This window comes from Balaenoptera acutorostrata, chromosome 12 (genome assembly GCF_949987535.1).
Source record: "Balaenoptera acutorostrata chromosome 12, mBalAcu1.1, whole genome shotgun sequence".
Classification (NCBI taxonomy): domain Eukaryota; kingdom Metazoa; phylum Chordata; class Mammalia; order Artiodactyla; family Balaenopteridae; genus Balaenoptera; species Balaenoptera acutorostrata.
Genome location: NC_080075.1, coordinates 13,131,658 through 13,150,070, shown reverse-complemented (window position 1 = coordinate 13,150,070; position 18,413 = coordinate 13,131,658). Strand labels below are relative to the sequence as shown.

Genomic DNA, 18,413 nt, shown 5'->3' with positions numbered 1-18,413 from the left:
GATCTTAAAGATGTTCTCCAGTCAGTTGCCCTTTTTTTTTTTTTGGCCGTGCCACATGGCTTATGGGATTTTAGTCCCCTGACCAGGGATCGAACCCGCGCCCTCGGCAATGAGAGCACGGAGTCCTAACCACTGGACCGCCAGGGAATTCCCAGTCAGTTGCCCTTTAACCTGCTCAGTTTTGTTTGTTTGTAACAATGACATCTCTTCTTCAAATAAAGCCCTGCAGGGAAGTCCAGTTTGGGAAGCGGAGAGCTGGGTGGCAGCTGAGTTCTAGGGACGGAGCCTGGCCTTTCCACTTCCCTTTTATGGGCTTTGTTTCCAGGAACCTCAGAGAGGCATCCAAGGAGCTCTGTTTGGAAAACTCCAATCTAAGTCAACACTCTCCTGGGACAAGGAGGGACCTGGCTTAGGGAAGGGAGGTGACTTGGCCAAAATCACACAGCAGGCTCTGGGCCCAGCGGGGCCTGACTCTAGGACCACCGGGACCCAGCCCAGGAGTCAGCAGAATCCCAGGAAGGGACAGCGCCCAACGGTGGCCTGACTCTATTTAGCCGAGGGGTGTTTGATAAACGGTCATTCTTGCGGTCCTGCATTCCCATCTCACGGGGCCAAATTCAACATTCCACCTGTTAATTTCACCATTTCCCAGGTGCCCCCTTCCCTCACAGCCCAGGATGAGGGGAGGGGGCAAGGCTTTTTATTTTTAGACATTTCAAAACTGTGAATGTAACATACATACAGAAAATCGCCTAACCACGCCCATGCCAAGAAATAGAACGCTGCCTGGCCCCTCGGACCACCGCCTGGCTTTCAGGCAGGACGCATCCTTGCTGCTCTCTGTGTCTCTGCATCCCTCCCCACGACTGTTCCATCCGCCTGTTTTGAACCGTATGTAACTGGAATCGTGCTCTAGTTTATCCATTCTCTTTGCTGTCGAGCGTTACCTTGTATGTATGAACGTACACGGTTTACGTGTTCATTCTTCTGGGCTGGGGGTTTGGGTTGTTTCCAGTTGGAGGCTATTGTGCACGATGGTGTTGCACACCTTCCTGGCAGAGAGATTTGCTCTCCTGTTATTCGAGGACAGCGAGGCCCAAGGAGGAAAGGACTCAGAGGAGAGACACCCAGGCCCAGCCCCAGGGTTTGAAAGGCCTGTCGCTCGACACTCCACCCCACCCCCGTTTTCCAGTTCTCTTTGCCCCAAGCCCGGCAAGGCCACGAACACAGCCAGCAAAGTAGATGAGTTTTCAAGTTTTCAAGGTTTTATTGTAAAACAAAGCTCAAGTCACAGGGAGTAGGAAACTTTCCACTCAACACAGACAACATACGTTCACTGAGGGCACCTACTGAGGGCCAGGCCATGTGCTTGGCCCTGCAGAGATCTAAGACATGGGGTGGGGGTGGGGGGGTCAAGGTCCCTGCTCTCAGGGGCTCACAGGATGGTGGGGAGACAGACAGAGGCACAACATCTTCCAAACAAGTCTCAGGGTGTCGGAAGTGCTAACATGGTCGAGGAGCGATTCATTCCTCCCGGGAGGTCCGGAGAAGCCACATTTGTGCTGTGTCTTGGGAGCTGGGGGGTTTTGATGAGAGGGCAGGGAAGGGGACAGCACTGCAGGTAGCTGCAGGAGGTCTGCAGTGGACAGGGCGCTCGGGGCCTGGGCCGGGGTGGGGGTGGGGGTGCGTCTAGACTTCTAGGAACATTCCAGAAAGAAGAAAACTAGGGGACCAACCTAGTCCACTAACTTTTCATTTTTACAGGTCAGGGCATCACAAAAACAAGAAAGACAAAGAGAAAAAGCTATCACCTCCTTTCACCATCATTTCCTAAACAAGGGGATATTTTAATCTTCTACCCCCTTCCAGAAAGGACATCATCGCCAAATAAAGGACTCTCTCTCAAAGCTGGCTTAATTAAAAAAAAAATACCAGGAAACCCTTATTTTCCATTTTGCCACAGAGCCTAAAACTCTTGCCCCTGGAGCAGCACCAGTTTGCAAAAAGAGGAATGGGAGCCCCCTGGGTGGAGGTCAGCGAGCGGCCTTCGGGGTCTGGGGCCAGGAAGTGAGGTGAGGGGGGAGGAGGAGCCGGGGCTGGCCTGGGGGCCTGGACTTGACCCTGAGGGCTTCCAGCGGGGCCGTGATTCCATCTGCACTTTAGAAAGACCTGGCGGAGGCCTCGTGGAGGCTGGGTGAGTAGAGGAAGCTGTTTCCAGGGCTCCTGGACCTCCTTCCGAGGGTCCCCCCCCCACCCCCGGCCAAGGCCGCCCCGCTGAGCGCTGCCATCACCACCGGGAGCCCCCCGGGCGGGAGGGAGTGGCATCTCTGGAGTCATGGATGTGCTGGGAGCGGGGGCAGGGGAGGCTGAATGCCACCACTACTGGTCCTGCTGGAAGTAGAACTTGGTGACCTGGACAGCATCCTGAGGCGCATTGGTGAGGCCCACGGGCTGGTCGGTCTCCAGCGCTGTACAGAGGAACCAGCCGGGGCAGGCGGCTGACTCGAAGCTGGTGGTGGGCCCGCTGTCGGAGCGGATGAAGGCGAAACGCTTGTCCTCCTCGTTGTTCCTGCTCAGGTCAGTGATGTTCACCGGCTGGAGGCCAGGGGAGGGGCAGGTGAAGCCAAGGAACAGAGGGGTCCCTGCAGCCCAGCCCCCAGGACCTGGCCCCGCGATTGCCCACGGACAAATGCTGGCCCGAAGACCGTGGCAGGACACTGAGTGTCCCGGGTCCTGTGACACAAGGAGGCTGTCCCACGGTTACACCTTGGTTTGGGGAAATCTGGTCACTCCAGCCCTCGGCCAATAGGTTTGGTTAAACACAAGGCACCATCAGCAGAGGCCAAGGCCTGTGGAGGCTGGTTGTCTGTCCCGTTTGCACCTCTGAGAGGGGGGAGTGGAGAAGGTGGGCAGGGTACCGCAGTCCGTGCGAGACGTTACACACATTATCGTGGTCACTCCTACTCCACACAGAGCATGCAGCCCCACTCCAATCAAGTGTCTGTCCACTAGGGGACAGAAGGGACAGTGCCATAGTTACGGCCACTCACAATTTGAGTTAAGATTTTGTCCAACAATCCCCTGATACAAAGCCCTCTTTTCCCAGGGCTGGTAGCCCATTGGTATTGCACAGGGGATTTCCCTGGTGCCCTAATGGTTAGGATTCCAGGCTTTCACTGCCATGGCTCGGGTTCAATCCCAGGTCCGGGAACTGAGATCCTGCAAGCCGCATGGCATGGCCCCCCCACCCGCGCAAAAATAAAAGAAATATTGCACGGGAGTACAGGGTCTTGGATGGGATGCCTGCTCATGGGTTTGAGTAGATAAGGGTTGGAAGAGAATGGTCCCAGAGGTTGGCTTTACTGAAAGAGGGCAAGTCCAAGTGGGTTGGGGACCCTTGGGCAAGAGAGCAGCATACAGAGATCGAGGTCCCTAAAGGAGCCACGCCTGCTGGTGTCCACACCCTGGTAGTCCCCGCCCTCGTTGAGGCTAGGCTTAGCCACGTGACTGGCTTTGGTTAATGGGACATTAGTGGTATGATACAAGCAAAAGTTTAATAAGCGCTTGCACCTTGAGGCTTGTCTTTTTGGAGTAATCCCTCTTGGAAGCCAGCACTCATGTTGTAAGGAAGCTCAAGCTGGCAACTGAACTCAGAGAGACCCCGTGGGAAGACAGCCTGGAGGAGGAGGCCCAGCCAGGTTCCCTGTTGAACGTGGCCAGAGGGGGGACCCCAGCTACAGCATGTGGCACAGAACAGCCCAGCTGACCCTAGTCAACCCCCAGAATCATGAGGAAGAACACATTGTGCTTGTTGTAAGCCCCCGAGTTTGGGGTGGCTGTTCATCTGAGACGGGTCCTTACCTCCAACCCAAGCTTGATCTCATTACCAGACTTGACACAGGCCAGGCACAGCTTCCCCCCATGGATCCCCAGGAACATAGCATGGGGCTCGATGGGCACCACATCTATCTTCTCTGGGGAAGAACAAAGGGGAAGTTCAGGTTGTAGAGAAGAGGAGGCACAGATGACGAAGACACAGCAGGCGGGACTCTCCCTGGGGGATTCTTCCAGCCCCTTAAGTAAAACCCCAAGGTCAGAAGGACAGCGAGGCCCCCCCTTCCTGGTCTGCATCCAAACAGAAGATCAAACCAAGCACACTAGCTAGCTACTCCTCAAGGTCCAAGGCACCTAGAGTCTGCTCCAGGTGATTTCTAGCCTTCCCTCCCTTCCCCAGGCCCCCTGCGCTCTAGGTCAACAGGTGTACTGCCCATGGGCAGGGAAAACAGCACATGAGGTCATGAGTGGGGCCCTGGGGGCTTGGTCCACAGAAGCCTGGGTGACTCTGAAGCCGCCTCTTCCCCTCGGTGGTCTCCATGCCCTCGTGAGGGAGTGAACATCTCAGCCTCTCTGTGTATAGAGTTCTCATTAGGAGAATTACCAAAAGGACAGGAAAGGTGGGTCTCACACCCTTTAAGAGTGAGACGGGGGCAGAGAACAAGGGGATGGGGCTAATGCCATCCTACGACACCAAGCCAGCCAACAGGGACGTGAAAACATCCTAGAGGGCTGGTGCTGAAAGAATCCCACGTCCCATCATCCAACTGCTCTTCTTTTACTAAAGAGAAAAGTGAGGAACAGAGTGGGTGAAACTTGTTCAAGTTCATCCAGTTTGACATGGATCTGCAACATGACTAAATGTGGTGTCTATGATTAAGGGACATAACCTAGCCTTGTTGATGGTGTATTACTTTTGGGTGGGAGTGAGAGTTTGATCACACAGGAACACGGGGTCTTCCTAGGCACCAGAGGAAGGAAAGGGCTGATCTTGCCTTCTGGGCCCTCCCTCCCTGCCCCCCAGGTGTGGCCCTGGGACCATGGTGCCTGTAGGTGGTGGTTCCCAACCTAGACTCTGCCCCTCTCTGCCTTCTTGAGGCTGTCCTTGTACGTGTCCTTCAGTGGCCAGGCCTCTTCAGCTTCAAATTCGGCCACAAAGAACCAGCAGGGTTTAGGACATCACACCTAAAGTTCCCAAGGTTGGGCCACAGTGCTGCAGACCCCAGGCAATGTGACCAGTGCCCACATCACATTGGCCTTCCTTGCAACCACTCACCTTCCAATTTAGTATTCGGTCCTTGCAAGTATCCAGCGACTAGCTGGTTATTTCTCAGGTAGAAGGTCTTCTGGGTGACATCCCAGATTCTGAAAAGCAGAAGGACCTAGCTGTAATGAACAGCTTCTACGTGCCCAGCCCCTTCCTGTGTTCCCCAGACTTTGCTGAATCTGCGTCCAACTTTCTGCCCGGGGTGTAGAATTTAACACACCCATATCATGGATGTGGAGACTGAGCTCAACATTGGTTAGAAGAGTGGATATATGTATAGGTATAACTGATTCACTTTGCTGTACACCTGAAACTAACACAACATTGTAAATCAACTATACTCCAATAAAAATTTTAAAAATATCAAATAAAATATTCGACAAAAAATAAAATAAATAACAACTTAAAAATATGTTAAATAAGAAATATATTTTGAATATGAAAAAAAAAAAAGAGACAGGCCCAACTCCCACAGCTGGTGAGCCGTGCACCTGCGTTCTACCCCTCTCCTTGCCTTTCTCCTCATCCTCAGTTTCCCAGGGCAGTCACCTTCTACTTCAGCAAAGCGGGCTCTAGAGTAACACCATCAACAGAACTTCCTGGGCGCAGAAATGTTCTATGCCTGCACCATCCAATATGGTAGCCACCAGCCGCATGCAGCTATTGAGCTCTTGAAACGTAGTGCGACCAAGGATCTGAATTTTTTATTTTCTTCTCTTTTCATGAATTTAAATGTAAATTTTAAGTCATCCAAGACTAGTGGCTCCCACGGCACAGGGTTAGAAGTTTCGAGGGTCAGAGCCCCTTGCAGCTAACTCCCTCCAAGCTTTAGACCGCGGAGGTCTGTCCCCAGAGCCTGTCCTCTATTGGCCAGTGGCCTGTTCTGGGTCTGGCAGGGGCCGCTGTCCCCAGGGACAAGTCAGCTTCCCCTCCAGCTCACCCCCTGGCCTGTGTCTGGCTTCCGGTTTTTTCTTCTTGGTGAAGGACCCGTCCGGCTGAGAGCAGGGCTTGCAGCGGTGAGATGCAGTAAATAGAGCCCCAGATGCGATGCAGACGGACCCTCCACTCCCTGCCGCCCACCAGCATGACCTTGGACCTGTGCTTCGTCTCCTCACCTGTGAAAGGGGGCTAGCAACACCCACCTCAGCAGGTGGCTGTGAGGACCCCTGAGCTCAATGAGAGGGGGTCGGGCAAACTGTAAAATTCCTGGCACGAGTGAGCATTTGACCTTTTGTGATAATTCTTAGTTCCTGGATGAGCTGAATCCCATCTGAAGGGATTAAACATCCCTGGAGCATCTCCTGGAGCTCCCAGCCTATGGGAGGAGACAGAGGCAGACCCCCGGGGGAGGGACTTCTCTGGGACACACACAGGCATGCAGAGTCCCAGCCTGTAGCCTCAGGCAAGAGAAACTCAGAGTTGGAGGATGAGATCACCCTGACATGTCCTGGGACATCATAGCCCAGAGGCCACACTCAGACAGTGTTCTGTTTTTATCAGCATCACAGCCTGCTATTTTTACAGCCAGGGATGATGACATCTCACAAAGTCCCTGACCCAATTTTTAACAATCGCCATCGGTTCCAGGCACTTTACTGCTCACAAAACATCGTCACACTGTTATCTGTGCATTTGACCTTCACATCAACCCTGTAATGCAGGCAGGGTTAGCGTTAACCCCATGTCACAGATGGGGAAACTGAGGTCCCAGGGGAGCGGGACCCTCTGATGTATCAACACAGACAGGCACTGTTAACAATCAGTATGGAACTCTGGGCTGTGCCCTGCCCACAGCGCCCCTCTCTGCCTCTTTGCCCGGCATGCTCTGCCAGGCCCAAACCCCAGCATGGCTCCTGGGCACGTGTCTGTCACCAAGTTGCCAGGGTCTCTGGGGAAGTCAGCCAGGTCTCCAGCCAAGCTTTGCACATTTGGGATATTTTGAAATACAACTTCTGAAGACCACGGATGTGGCAGCCTCTTACTTGAATAGCGAGCATCCCTTTCCAGCCCAAACCTCATTGAAGCCTGGCAGCCACGGACGGCTCTGTTCTGTCTCCATTTTCTACCCATCCAGCCCCACCTCCGCTGGGTCGGCCTTACCTGAAGGCTTGCATCTCGCAGGGTCTCTTTCCCAGGGGGTAGCAGGCTGTCTCTGAATGGAACAGGAAAAGGAGGAGAGAGATTAGGTAACCGTGGTGACACCTGCAGACTTCCATCCTGTGACCACGAGGCAATGGGAGATTGCCATTTCAGACCCAGAGAAGCTGCTTATAAAGAAAATTGTCGCTCACCCAGACCAGGCTGCGGCCACTCTGTCCCACTGTGAGAAACGGAAACGCCCTCACATTTTCAAAACGAGAAACCTTGCTGTTGTCACTTTCAGCCCTGCTGAGTGTCGCAATGGGATGTTGTAACCCATTCCCTCCCCTTTTCCTCTGTGCAATTTCCCCAAAATTGAGATTTTTATTTCCCCTTCACCGAGTTCCTGGGAAGAAGAGCCCACTGAAAGCCAAAGCCCCTCATCTGCCCGACAGGTATCCTGAGACTTTGAAAAAACAGATTTGAGTAGAAATATCCCCCTTTCCTAAGAAATCAAGTGGCAGGGCTCCCAGCACACGTGACAGACTCAGGCCACTTTGTGTTCTGAGGGACAACCTTGCTGCTCTCTGGACCAGGGGCTGGCAAACATTCTGTCAAGGACCAAATAGCAAACATTTTAGAATTTGCGGGGCCGTACGTCATTATTACTCAACTCAGCTGTCGTAGCTGAAAAGCAGCCTTAGACAATCCGTAAACCAACAAGCTAATTTAATTGTGTTCCAATACAACTTTATTTACAAAAGACAGGTGGTGGCTGGATTTGGCCTGAAGTTTGCTGCCTCTCGCTTTAGAGTAAACTTCCTGAGAGGGGCTTTGAAACCAACCCTATTCCTGTTATCGACGTCTTTGAAGTTATGGTCTCAGGAAAATGGGGTGAACTCAGCATGGGATGGAAATGAATCCAAAATCTACCTCTAGCACTTGCCGTTTGCCACCTGTGTGACCTGGAACAAGTCACTTATTTGGGTCTATGCTTCTCTCTCCTCACACTCAGAATGAGGTCGATTATGTCATTCTCATAGGTACAGGGACAGAAGGAAGGAAGGAAGGGAGGAAGGAAGGAAGGGAGGAAGGAAGGTTGGTTGGAAGGCAAAAGTTCCCGGCTCATAGTGGGCACTAAGAAACATTAACTTCCTTTCGTACTACATTCTAGACAGTTAGGAGAAAAGAAACTATATTCCTATTTATGGACAGAAAAGAGGTGAAGCGAGTCCTACATGATCTAAATGGTAGGAGAATGTAACGCTAGTGCAGAAGCGCAGATTGTAGCCTCTGAGAACCGGATGGGCACTCAGCATCATCGTACCTCACTCCAGCACTGTTTCTGAAGAAGACCCAGAAAGACCCAGAGAGGGGAGGGCACCTGCCCAAGGTCACACAGCTCAACCATGGCAAAGGTGTAGCCAGAAATCCAGGTCTCCTGACTCCCACCCAGGGGTCTCCTATTACAGCAGCAGATCTTGAGGAGTCTGACTTTATTTTCAACCAATCAATCAGAGGCTGTGTCCAAATGAGGGTAAAATCCGTCAGAGAGGTAGGGTGCACTGCATATTTGAAAGTTACTAAGGGAGTGGGTCTTAAAAGTTCTCATCACAAGCAAAAAAAATAATTGTATAAGTATGTTGTACATCTGAAACTCACGTAATGTAATGTGTCAATTATACCTCGATAAAAAAATGTTTTAAAGAGGAAGTTTGCGAATGAATTTCTCAGATCTTTTATGAGCTCCTCTTCCAGAGCAAATGAAACATTTCTGCAAAACTTGTCGCCTCCCTGAATAGGACAAAACGGCACATAGGCACAGCCCCTGCTCTGTTCTCACAAGCTATGCGACCTTGAGGGCTCCTACTCACCTTTGAAACACATGTAAGAAATAATGTCTACCTTTGAGGGCTGTGTCGGGGGGTTGATTGTTTTTGTTTGTTTTTTGGGGGGGCTGGCTAAAGGAGGAGATGTGTATGAACCTGCTTGGTTATTTGCCACTTCCAGTATTTGCTGAATTGGGGTTTATAATTTCTGGAACACTTATGAATCATCGGGTGCATACCTTGGTCATCACACCTGCTGTAAGGGAAGAAGGCAGCTTGCCACCTCCCAGGATAAGTTCTCTCCTACTTGTCTTTCTTAGGCTACTTCTGAAGTACTCCTCGATTGCTAAATCAGCGTCACTCAAAAATTGTCCTTAAAGGGAATTCCCTGTTATTTCAGTGGTTAGGGCTCTGGGCTTCCACTCCAGGGCACACGGGTTCGATCCCTGGTCAGGAAACTAAGATCCCGTATGCCATGCGGCACGGCAAAAAAAAAAAAAAATTGTCCTTACATATTGAAGAAGAGCAGTGACTTGCCAAGGTGAGACCAAGGGGTCAAGGTCCTGCCCACACTGCAGTGCCTGGGTAAATGTTCCTCTGTTCCCAGCCCAAATTCTAAGAAACAGGTTTCTCCCTGAGAGCAGAGGCCCTGGGTTCCCCCCAACCCCATCTCCTAGATCTGTATCCTTTTCCTTCTGTGGCCTGACAAGTCTTTCTGGGCATGGGGGCGGGGGTCCCTGGGGCCAGGCTGTGTAGTCAGGCCGACTTGGGGCTGCGTCCTCCTGTGTCAGTTACGAGCTGGGCCACCCAGGCAATGTGCCAGAGCTCTCCAGGTCTCAGTTTCGTTATCCATTAGATGGGACTAATAATAGAAGGAAGCCTTGTTACGGGTTGCTTTGAGGATGGAGACATTGCACGTGATGTACTTAGCCCTGACCTTGGCACGTAGAAACTACTCAAACAATAGTGAGTTATGATGTCTGATTCATCACCCCAGGTAAAGTGGGAGGGGACAGTCACAATGCCCTGATCCCCGCCAACATTTCCAGCAAGGCTGCTTGACTCCAAAGGGGAGGGATTCACTCCTGTGGCGGGGTGGGGGGGGAAACGGGAGGGGGCAGGGGAGGAAGTAAGTGGGGAGGAGAATCCCCCTTCCTTTCCTCACGCTTCTGGCCACAATTCCACTCTTGGCTCCGTCTCATCAAATCAGTCGGTGTCCCTGTGATGTTTGCCCACCCACAGGGCATCTCTGACTAAACGTATTCTCCCTTCTAGTACTCACTCTTCACTCTGCTTCCCGAATTAAGGTTAATGACCACGCCATGGAGTGAACTCTGCTTCCCAATCAGCACCCTGTACTTTCCCCGGGCACCAGGCATCACAGCTATACTGGCGCCTGCTACGTGCCGAGCCCTGCCCTGCTAGACACCGGTGACAACAGAAATGACTAAAACCCACTTAAAGGGTAACAGGACAGCCAGGCTAAGTCCGGGTCCTAAGAGTGACACGAGACAGACTCCGTGGAGACCACATGGGTGAACCTTCATTGTTGATGCCAGTAAAGTGTTCAGGGCAGTCTGCCCATGTAGGAAGTGTTCAATACATGCGAGCTCTTTCTCAATTTCAGTTAATGGCATCTTTCAGTTCTAGGATTTCCACTTGCTTCCTTTTTTGTAGAGTTTCTAGTTCTCTGCCAAAAGTTGCAATCTTGTCCTTTACACCCTTGATCCTATTATTCATTCAGGGTTCTTACAAAGGCTGCCCCTGTTGACTCCATTATTTGAATCCCCACTGGGTCTCCTTCTATTGTCTGTTTTTCTCTGGTACACACATTGCCTTGCCTATGCCTGATTACTTGTTATTAACTGCTGGACACTGTGTAGCAAAAACTGTAGGGATGATTTGAGGCTCTGGATGATGTTGTATGTACCCAGAGACAATTCACTTTTGCCTCCTCTGGGCACTGAGGCCAGGAGCACGGCAGCCCCAGGTGACTTCACCCAAACACGGCTTGAGATGAGTCAGAACTGGGCTTCGGGAAATCCATTTCTGTTCACTTCTCACGCTCCAGGGTCCCAGCCCAAACCTGGGTTGTCTGGTGGGGGGGGCCCTTCCTACTCAGTGGGAGATAAAATACAAACTGCATCTTCCCCCGCCCCCAAGCCCCATGAGTCTGCCCAAAGACGTGATTGAAAAGTTGAGCAGGAACCAGGGAAGGAGGGGCCTTTAATTCCACTTCAAGGAGCAGGGAATTTATCTAAAAGAAACTTGAATCAGAGGGTGACACTGTCATATTTGTTTTATTAAGACCATCCTGGTAACAGCGACCAGATGGATTAGACTTGGACGGAGTTTTGGGGTGATTGAACCTGAAAGCAGGGCAGTGGTGTAACCCTGATCTTGGCAGTGGATGTTGACAGCGGGATCTCCAAAAGGAGTTCTGACTTGTAGCATTTGCCAGTTTCTCTGGTATAGATACGCCCACCACGGATGATTTCAAGCCACCCCCATCACTGAGTGCGAAGTTGGGAAGAGACGGGCTCTTCCTGGCTCCAGCACCCTGAGGGGACAGGGAGATTTGAGTCCTCTTTCGTCTTTCTAGAGAGAAATTGTCCCCACTTTTCCCAACTCCAAATTTCCTCCTCCTCAGCCCAAATGGCTCACCCCACAGGTCCCATCCCCCTCCCAGGAAACAATCCCTACCAATAAATCCCGTTTATCAGGAAACATCAATGAATCTTGGTGCATTTCCAGCTGTGCCTCCTGGAGCTGCATTTGTTGTCATCCAAGTGTCCTTGGGAAACACCTAAGCAACAGGCTTGGGCGGACAGGTGTGCACCTTACATTGTAATGGCTAAATCTCATATTCAGAATCTTCAGCCAATTCTTGAATGCCTGAGTGTTACAGCACATACCACACAATACAGGCAGTGCTATTGTCCAAACTCTGTAAATTTTGACTAAGATAATGGCACGAAGGCTCCCGTTACTCTCTCCAAGAGATGAGTAAATGTATTAATGCAAAGAGGAGGAAAAAGGATGAGAAATACAAGCCCCCATAGTATAATCTGCCGTCTTCTCTTTGTCAACCTCCACCTACCCTGCCCTGCCAGGCAGCCAAGCCAATTTTAGCCAAATCTGTTAGTTTATTAGAAGCTCCCTACAGCAGCAGGTCAGGTTTGGAGACAGGTGTTCTCCTGGGCATCTCTGCCCACCAAGCTGCAGCCATCAGAATGACCGAGTTGGCTGTCCTGGCTGGTCAACGTCAGGAGACTGTGTATAAAGCCAACTGTGATTGATTGCTGCTCTACAAGACGCTTGCTCTCTTCCCAGATGTAAATGGTAAACTCACTGTGAACCCTTTCTGAGGTTCAGAGTTTTCCAAGATGATCTCTGTTCCAGCAGTTTCTGGGTTTGATATGGATCTGCATTGAAAGCCATTATTTACCTAGTTATCTTATGTTTTTCCAAGGTACATGTTTACTCTTGCCTTCTGGGCTTTGATGATTGATTAGCTTTGTAAGGCAGCTTCTCTGCAGGCAGTAGGAGAAGGGGAAGGACAGGGACTTGGGGGAGGGGACTATTCTGTCTCTTGCCTGCAGTGTTTCGGCCTCTGTGTCGTACGCTTTCATACAGATCTTATTTAGTCCTCATATAGCTGTGCAAGGCAGGTATATGTACCCCCAGTCTCAAGATGGGGATATACTTATACTCACTTTGTAGAATAAGAAATCGAGGCTCAGAAAGATTAAATCACTTGCCCCAGATCCTGGCTGAGCCAGGATTTGAATCCAGTTCTTCCTACACTGCAGTCCTGCCAGAGAGGCAGGTGACATTTTTTCTTCTCTGCTTCATTGCACAGGAACAAGAATTATATTTGTTCTTATGCTGTTCCTTTTGGTTTGAACTCACATCTTACAGAGCAATGATTTATTCTATAACTGTTTGGAAATTTTAGGAGGTTTTTTTGCCAGTAAAGAAAAGATGATTCTAAGACCTTACATAGGTTAAAGAGAAACCTCTTTACCTTGTTATGGACTAGGGTGGCCAATTGCCCTAGTTTTTCCAGGATTTTCTTGGTTTTAATACTGAAAGCCCTGCATCGTAGGAAACCCCTCTGTCCCTGGAAAACAGATGATTGCCTTATCATACAAACCCTTAGAAGGTATTGGCACCACCTCATGACTAGTGCTGCAAATTACAGGCACAATTAACTATCAATCATTGTACCTTGCCACTTAGCCTAGTAGCAGAGATGTTGTCCATTTTATTAGATGAATAGACATATAGGTAAAGCACACCAGAGGACCCCAAAACCTTAGTAAGTCTTCCACTCAAGAAAAGAGACTATAGCAGATATAATATTGATCAATCACTCTCATTCTAATCAAGTTAATTTTTAATTAAGCCATTCATATTTAATTTCCCCCAACTATGTAATCAAGATATGGTCAACATTCAGTAGCTTAAAATTGTTTTCAAACTTAGGGCGTAGAAAGGATTTACCTTTTCATTGTTACTTCTTCACCTCCTCCCCCTTCTTCACACCCATTAGCTATAAAGTCAGCAGTGTAGAGAGGAAACAGAGGTCCAGTGAGGTAAATGGCTTGTCCAGGGTAATGCAGAATACACACAGAGTGGTTCTATCTTCATCCTGTCTCTGTCCTCACTTTCCCAGCTCTTCTGTCAAACCATGAATCTCACTGAGGTTCTCTCTTCTCAGATCTCCGTTCTCTGGTTGGCGTCAGTGGTACCACCCATGTTCCTGGCATTAGATGGAGAATGTGGTTCCTCCTCCCAGGAGACATGGTGTCTTCACTGGACTTACATGCAGTTGTCTCCTGAATTCAATCCAGTTCAAGTTATACACTTTATTTAGCACCTACTACGTACCAGCTTAAAATATTTTGGAATGAACCTTTTATAAGTATAGTGATTCCTTCACAGCATATCACTGTCTGGTTCTGAGAGTTGCATCTTCCCTTACACATTTGAAAAATACATAAGACCATGGGTTAACAGTTTAACGCTCCCCACTGGAGACTGTTACACCCACTGGGGGAAGGGCGAAGGTTTGCTGCTCCTGGAATCACTGCTGTGGTTTACAAAGCATTTCTCGCTCCCTGATCTCATTTGATCTCCATACCCCTAGAGCATATCCAGTGGTTTGGAGACAGACTGTCTGCTGTCAAGCCCAGCTCCTCCCCTTATACTGGCTGTCTGGCCTTTGGCAAATTATTTAACCTTCTATGCCCCGGTTTCCTCTTCTGAAAATGTGAACCATAATAGTCCTTCCTCATATGGTTATTGTGAGAATTAAATGAAGTAAACCATGTAAATAGTTCAGCAGAATACCCAGCTTGTAGTAAGCACTGTGGAAGTATTAGTTATTACTGTGTCCTTGAAACCCCGAGTTTGCCAGCCTCCTTTTGACATTGAGGAAAGTGAGACCCAGATAGGAGAAATAATTTACCCATTAGAGGCCAACTTAGAATTAAAAACTGGACCTTCAGACCACCAACCTTAAGATCTTTTCTCTGCCCCTCATGTATCTTACTTAACCAGAGGTTGCAAACCAGTAACTCATAGATTAAATATTTTATTTTCTCACTTTGTTGTTTTGTTAAATCAGAATGCTACACATCACAAAATCAGAATATCTGATTCTTTTTGAAAAATGAGAAGTTCTGGGACTTCCCTGGAGGTCCAGTGGTTAAGACTCTGCGCTTCCACTGCAGGGGGCGCAGGTCCCATCTCTGGTTGGGGAACTAAGATCCCACATGCCACATGGTGTGGGGGAAAAAAAAGAAGAAAAATGAGAAATTCTGGCCACTTGGGCCTGCATTCTCATGGAAAAACCTACCTGTGGAACTGACTGGTGACAACCCCTAATTCTCCACAGTCCCTACCCTTCCCTATTACCCCTCAGATCTATGGTTGAGGACCAGATTCTATTAGTATTTCTCATTTAGCTCACACTGTTCTTTCTCTCTTTTTACAGAAACATTTCTCCAATTTTCCACATCTCTATCAACAGTGGGAAATGACCAAGTGACTCCAAGGGCTTCAGGATTTTTTGCACAGCAGGCATGCTTCCTCGGTTCACCTGCTCACCCAGCATGCACGGGGCTCTCAGCCCCTGCCTCAGAGCATCTGCATGGTCTGTCCATGGAGGCTGCTGTCTGTACAGCAGCCAGGTCTCCCAGACAAGCCTGGAGCTCCGTGCCCTTGACATTCCCCTTGAAGCTCACTCTTCAGAGTCTGAGAGCATTTGGCAGATACTTTTCATTCCCATGTTTCAGATGGAAAAATAGGAGTGGAAGGAACTTACCTAAACCCACGGGGAGGGCCTGGTAGAAGACGAGGTGTTCCAAGGTCTTCCAGCCTCTGGCTCCAGATCGAGCCCTGGCACAGGAAGGAGGAGAGGCCAGGCCCCTCCTGTGCCACCAGCACCTCCCAGGACAGAGCTGCTCCCTCCTTCTTGATTCCCTGAGGAGGATGAGAGGAGAAGCCCCAGCCTGCCTTCTCACATACCCACGCAGGGCTGGCCACCGCAAGGAGGTGGGCAAGCTCAGCTTCCGGAAGGGTGACTCAGGCTAACAGAAGTCAAACTGGTTCTTACCTGCATAAAGCTGGAGGTCACGTGGGAGGGGCTGAGCTGGCTTAGTGGGGCTGGACCTTTGTGCCCACCCAAACCCGACGACCGTCAGCTGGTGCGTGCATGCACGCCTTCATCCAGATAACGGGGGTGGACTTAACCCTGTGTGCCAGGTTCTTTTCTGGGCCTCGGGGGAAAGGCACAGAAGGCCCCTGATGTTCTAATGGGGAAGGCAGACAAGAAACAAGTGAACAAACTAACTTCATATGGCAGTAAGTGCTAGAGGGGAAAGAAGAAACGTGAGGTTTTCAAGGGACGTGGGGTGGGTACGATTTTAGGGAAAGTGGTCAGGGGAAGTCTCTCTGAGGTGCTATTTGAGCTGAGATCAGCAAACACAAAGGCCCTCGGGTGGGATCCTCATGGTTGGATTGTGGCCCATACGGTTGGGGCTTGGCTTAGGGGGCAGAGAGTACGCGTCCCCTCCTCCAGTTACCCTCAGGTCCCATGCCCAACCCTGGCATGAGGCTGTCTTCGAGGTCCCATACTCTCTCCCCACCTTCTCTGGAAGATTCTGTGTTCTCAACCCTCTCTTCCTCTTTGCCATTCAGAGCTGACCTGCTCACTTGCTTCATGCCCTGGACCCTGCCAGCAGCGAGCAGACAACTCAGGAATCTTTAAAACCACCCAGGTCGATGCATGGGAACAGCGGCAGGGTCTTCCCGCCAGGCCCCAAGTCCTGGGTCTCATCCCCAAGTCTGCAGCTGCATGACTCTGGATGCGTCCCTTTCGTTCTCCAGGCCCTCATGCTGGTAACTGCAGAGGCGGCCGTCACTCCCTGCCCTGCCGTAGCGGAGGGGCTGGCTGGAAGAAGGAATGATGGGCAGACTCTAGAATGCTTTATTTTTTATTATTTTTTTTAAAAGAAATTCACGTTCTTTTTATTTATTTATTTATTTATTTATTTATTTATTTATTTATTTATGACTGTGTTGAGTCTTCGGTTCTGTGTGAGGGCTTTCTCCAGTTGCGGCAAGTGGGGACCACGCTTCATCGCGGTGCGCGGGCCTCTCACCATCGCGGCCTCTCTTGTTGCGGAGCACAGGCTCCAGACGCGCAGGCTCAGTAATTGTGGCTCATGGGCCCAGTTGCTCCGTGGCATGTGGGATCTTCCCAGACCAGGGCTCGAACCCGTGTCCCCTGCATGGCAGGCAGACTCTCAACCACTGCGCCACCAGGGAAGCCCTAGAATGCTTTATAAATTGTGCGCATTGAAGCAGGGCCTTGCTGTAGGCAATGCCATAGGGCGCAGGTGAAGGGGAGGCCAGCCTAGCGGCTGCCCCCATCCTAATCCTGCCACCTTCGCGCCTCTGTCAGGGAACGACAGGCCGGTCGCTTGAGGAAGTGTCCATCATTCAGGATCCTCTCCAGAGGGGAGAGCAGTTCACTGTCCCCTCACACTGTCTCTGCGGCCCGGGCTCATTCCCTGGCTTAGCCCATGGGGTCTGAAGCCAGGCCGAGAGGTGCAGGGTGCTGGAGCAAGGCAGGGCCCCATCCTGGTGTCCCAACCGCAGGGACTTCCCACAGGGCCTCACTTCCTGCTCTCTGCAGCCCGGCCTCACCACCTAGAATGCCAGGGCCTCTGAGCCAGGGCTGGGAATTTTTGAAGCAGCTTTTGTAAAGAAATGTTTTCTTGCTAAAGAATCAGGAACTCAATTTTGTAAACCTGGAAAGTCGGGCCTTGGGGCAACCTGGAGTGGTGCGTGTCTCTTATGACATCAGGAGGGCCGCTCTGGGAGACGGACTCTGGTGCCTGCAGATTCAGATCCCTGGCCTCATGAACTCTATCTGTGGGATTCTGGGAACATCTGGAAAATGAGGGTAAGACCGTGGCCCCCCCTTGCAGAGGGGTTGTGAGGACGGAGCTAATAAACGCGCTCAGGACACAGGAAGCATCATTTAAGTATGAGCTAGAGCCTCGCAGGCTATGGGTCTGATGTTTCCCCTGGGGAACCAGGGGCCTGGCCTGGCCTGGGGTCAGTAAGGAGATGCCAAACTGGGCTACCGATCAGGGCCCGGGGATGGCATGTGGATCAGGGCAGAGGCTGGGGCTTCCCTGACACGGGGCACATCCAGGGTGGGAGGACCACTTGTGGGCACCTCTAACCCCCCAGGGCCCGGCCCAACTCCAGAACTCTCCTCTCCAGACCTGCCAGCACTGTTCCAAATCTGCAAAGCTCTGAGGGATCAGAGCCTGGCCTTGAGCACCCAGAGCCCCTTGGAAGCCTGGAGCCGAATGTCCCAGAGGTGGAAGACTGGCAGCTGCGAGAAGAGCTGGCATTTGGGAATTTGGGGATTCCTGGTGGCTTGCGCCCCTTGGCCATGGAGGTCGGGGTGCTTCTGAAGAACCTCAGTGGCAGCGACTGACCTACCTTGGGCCAGCCCCCTGCACAAGGAAGAAGGGCAGCGGGGTAGGATGGGGGAGTGAGATATTGAGGCTGGACATCATTAGAACCCCTGTCTTGGATTCAGACGGTCGCAGGTGATGTCTCCTGGCAGGAGAGACCCCAGGGTCCTAAAGGGAAGTCATAATGTGGAAACAGAAGTCTGGGCCACTAGCCGGGCTCAAGGCAGGGCCCCTGGTGCCGTGGGAAGACTAAGAAGCCGGGGCGGGGTGGGGGATTCCCTCCACTGCAGCCAGGAGAGCAACACCCAGGGGCCGATCTGGTTCCTGCCGTTCTAGGGACATGAGGCCACGACACTGACCTTGAGTTGTGAGAAGAGATGGCATCGGTTTTACAATTCTGAG

At 51.0% G+C, this 18,413-nt stretch overlaps 1 protein-coding gene across 2 annotated transcripts; it reads right to left on the bottom strand.

Moving 5' to 3' along the window:
• Positions 1–1,265: 1,265 nt before the first annotated feature.
• On the bottom strand, positions 1,266–7,440 carry IL1RN (interleukin 1 receptor antagonist). Of its 2 annotated transcripts, XM_007197402.2 has the most exons (5): positions 7,393–7,440; positions 7,202–7,253; positions 5,111–5,199; positions 3,862–3,974; positions 1,266–2,595 (listed from the first exon to the last, which is right to left on the bottom strand). In XM_007197402.2, the coding sequence occupies exons 2-5, from the start codon at positions 7,213–7,215 to the stop codon at positions 2,380–2,382; spliced, it is 432 nt and encodes a 143-aa protein (XP_007197464.1). In that variant the 5' UTR covers positions 7,216–7,253; positions 7,393–7,440; the 3' UTR covers positions 1,266–2,379. The 2 variants fall into 2 exon arrangements, with proteins under 2 accessions (XP_007197464.1, XP_007197463.1); XM_007197401.2 differs by lacking the exon at positions 7,393–7,440 and having other exon boundaries at positions 7,202–7,325.
• Positions 7,441–18,413: the final 10,973 nt, after the last annotated feature.

Excerpts from the sequence above, each read along its gene's own strand:
- IL1RN (XM_007197401.2), bottom strand. The coding sequence starts at position 7,317 with ATGGAAGTCTGCAGGTGTCACCACGGTTACCTAATCTCTCTCCTCCTT. Across the intron at positions 3,975-5,110 it reads ACCGAATACTAAATTGGAAG|AGAAGATAGATGTGGTGCCC; the intron begins GTGAGTGGTTGC and ends GTTCTTCCCCAG. Across the intron at positions 2,596-3,861 it reads AGATCAAGCTTGGGTTGGAG|CCGGTGAACATCACTGACCT; the intron begins GTAAGGACCCGT and ends CCTGGCCTCCAG.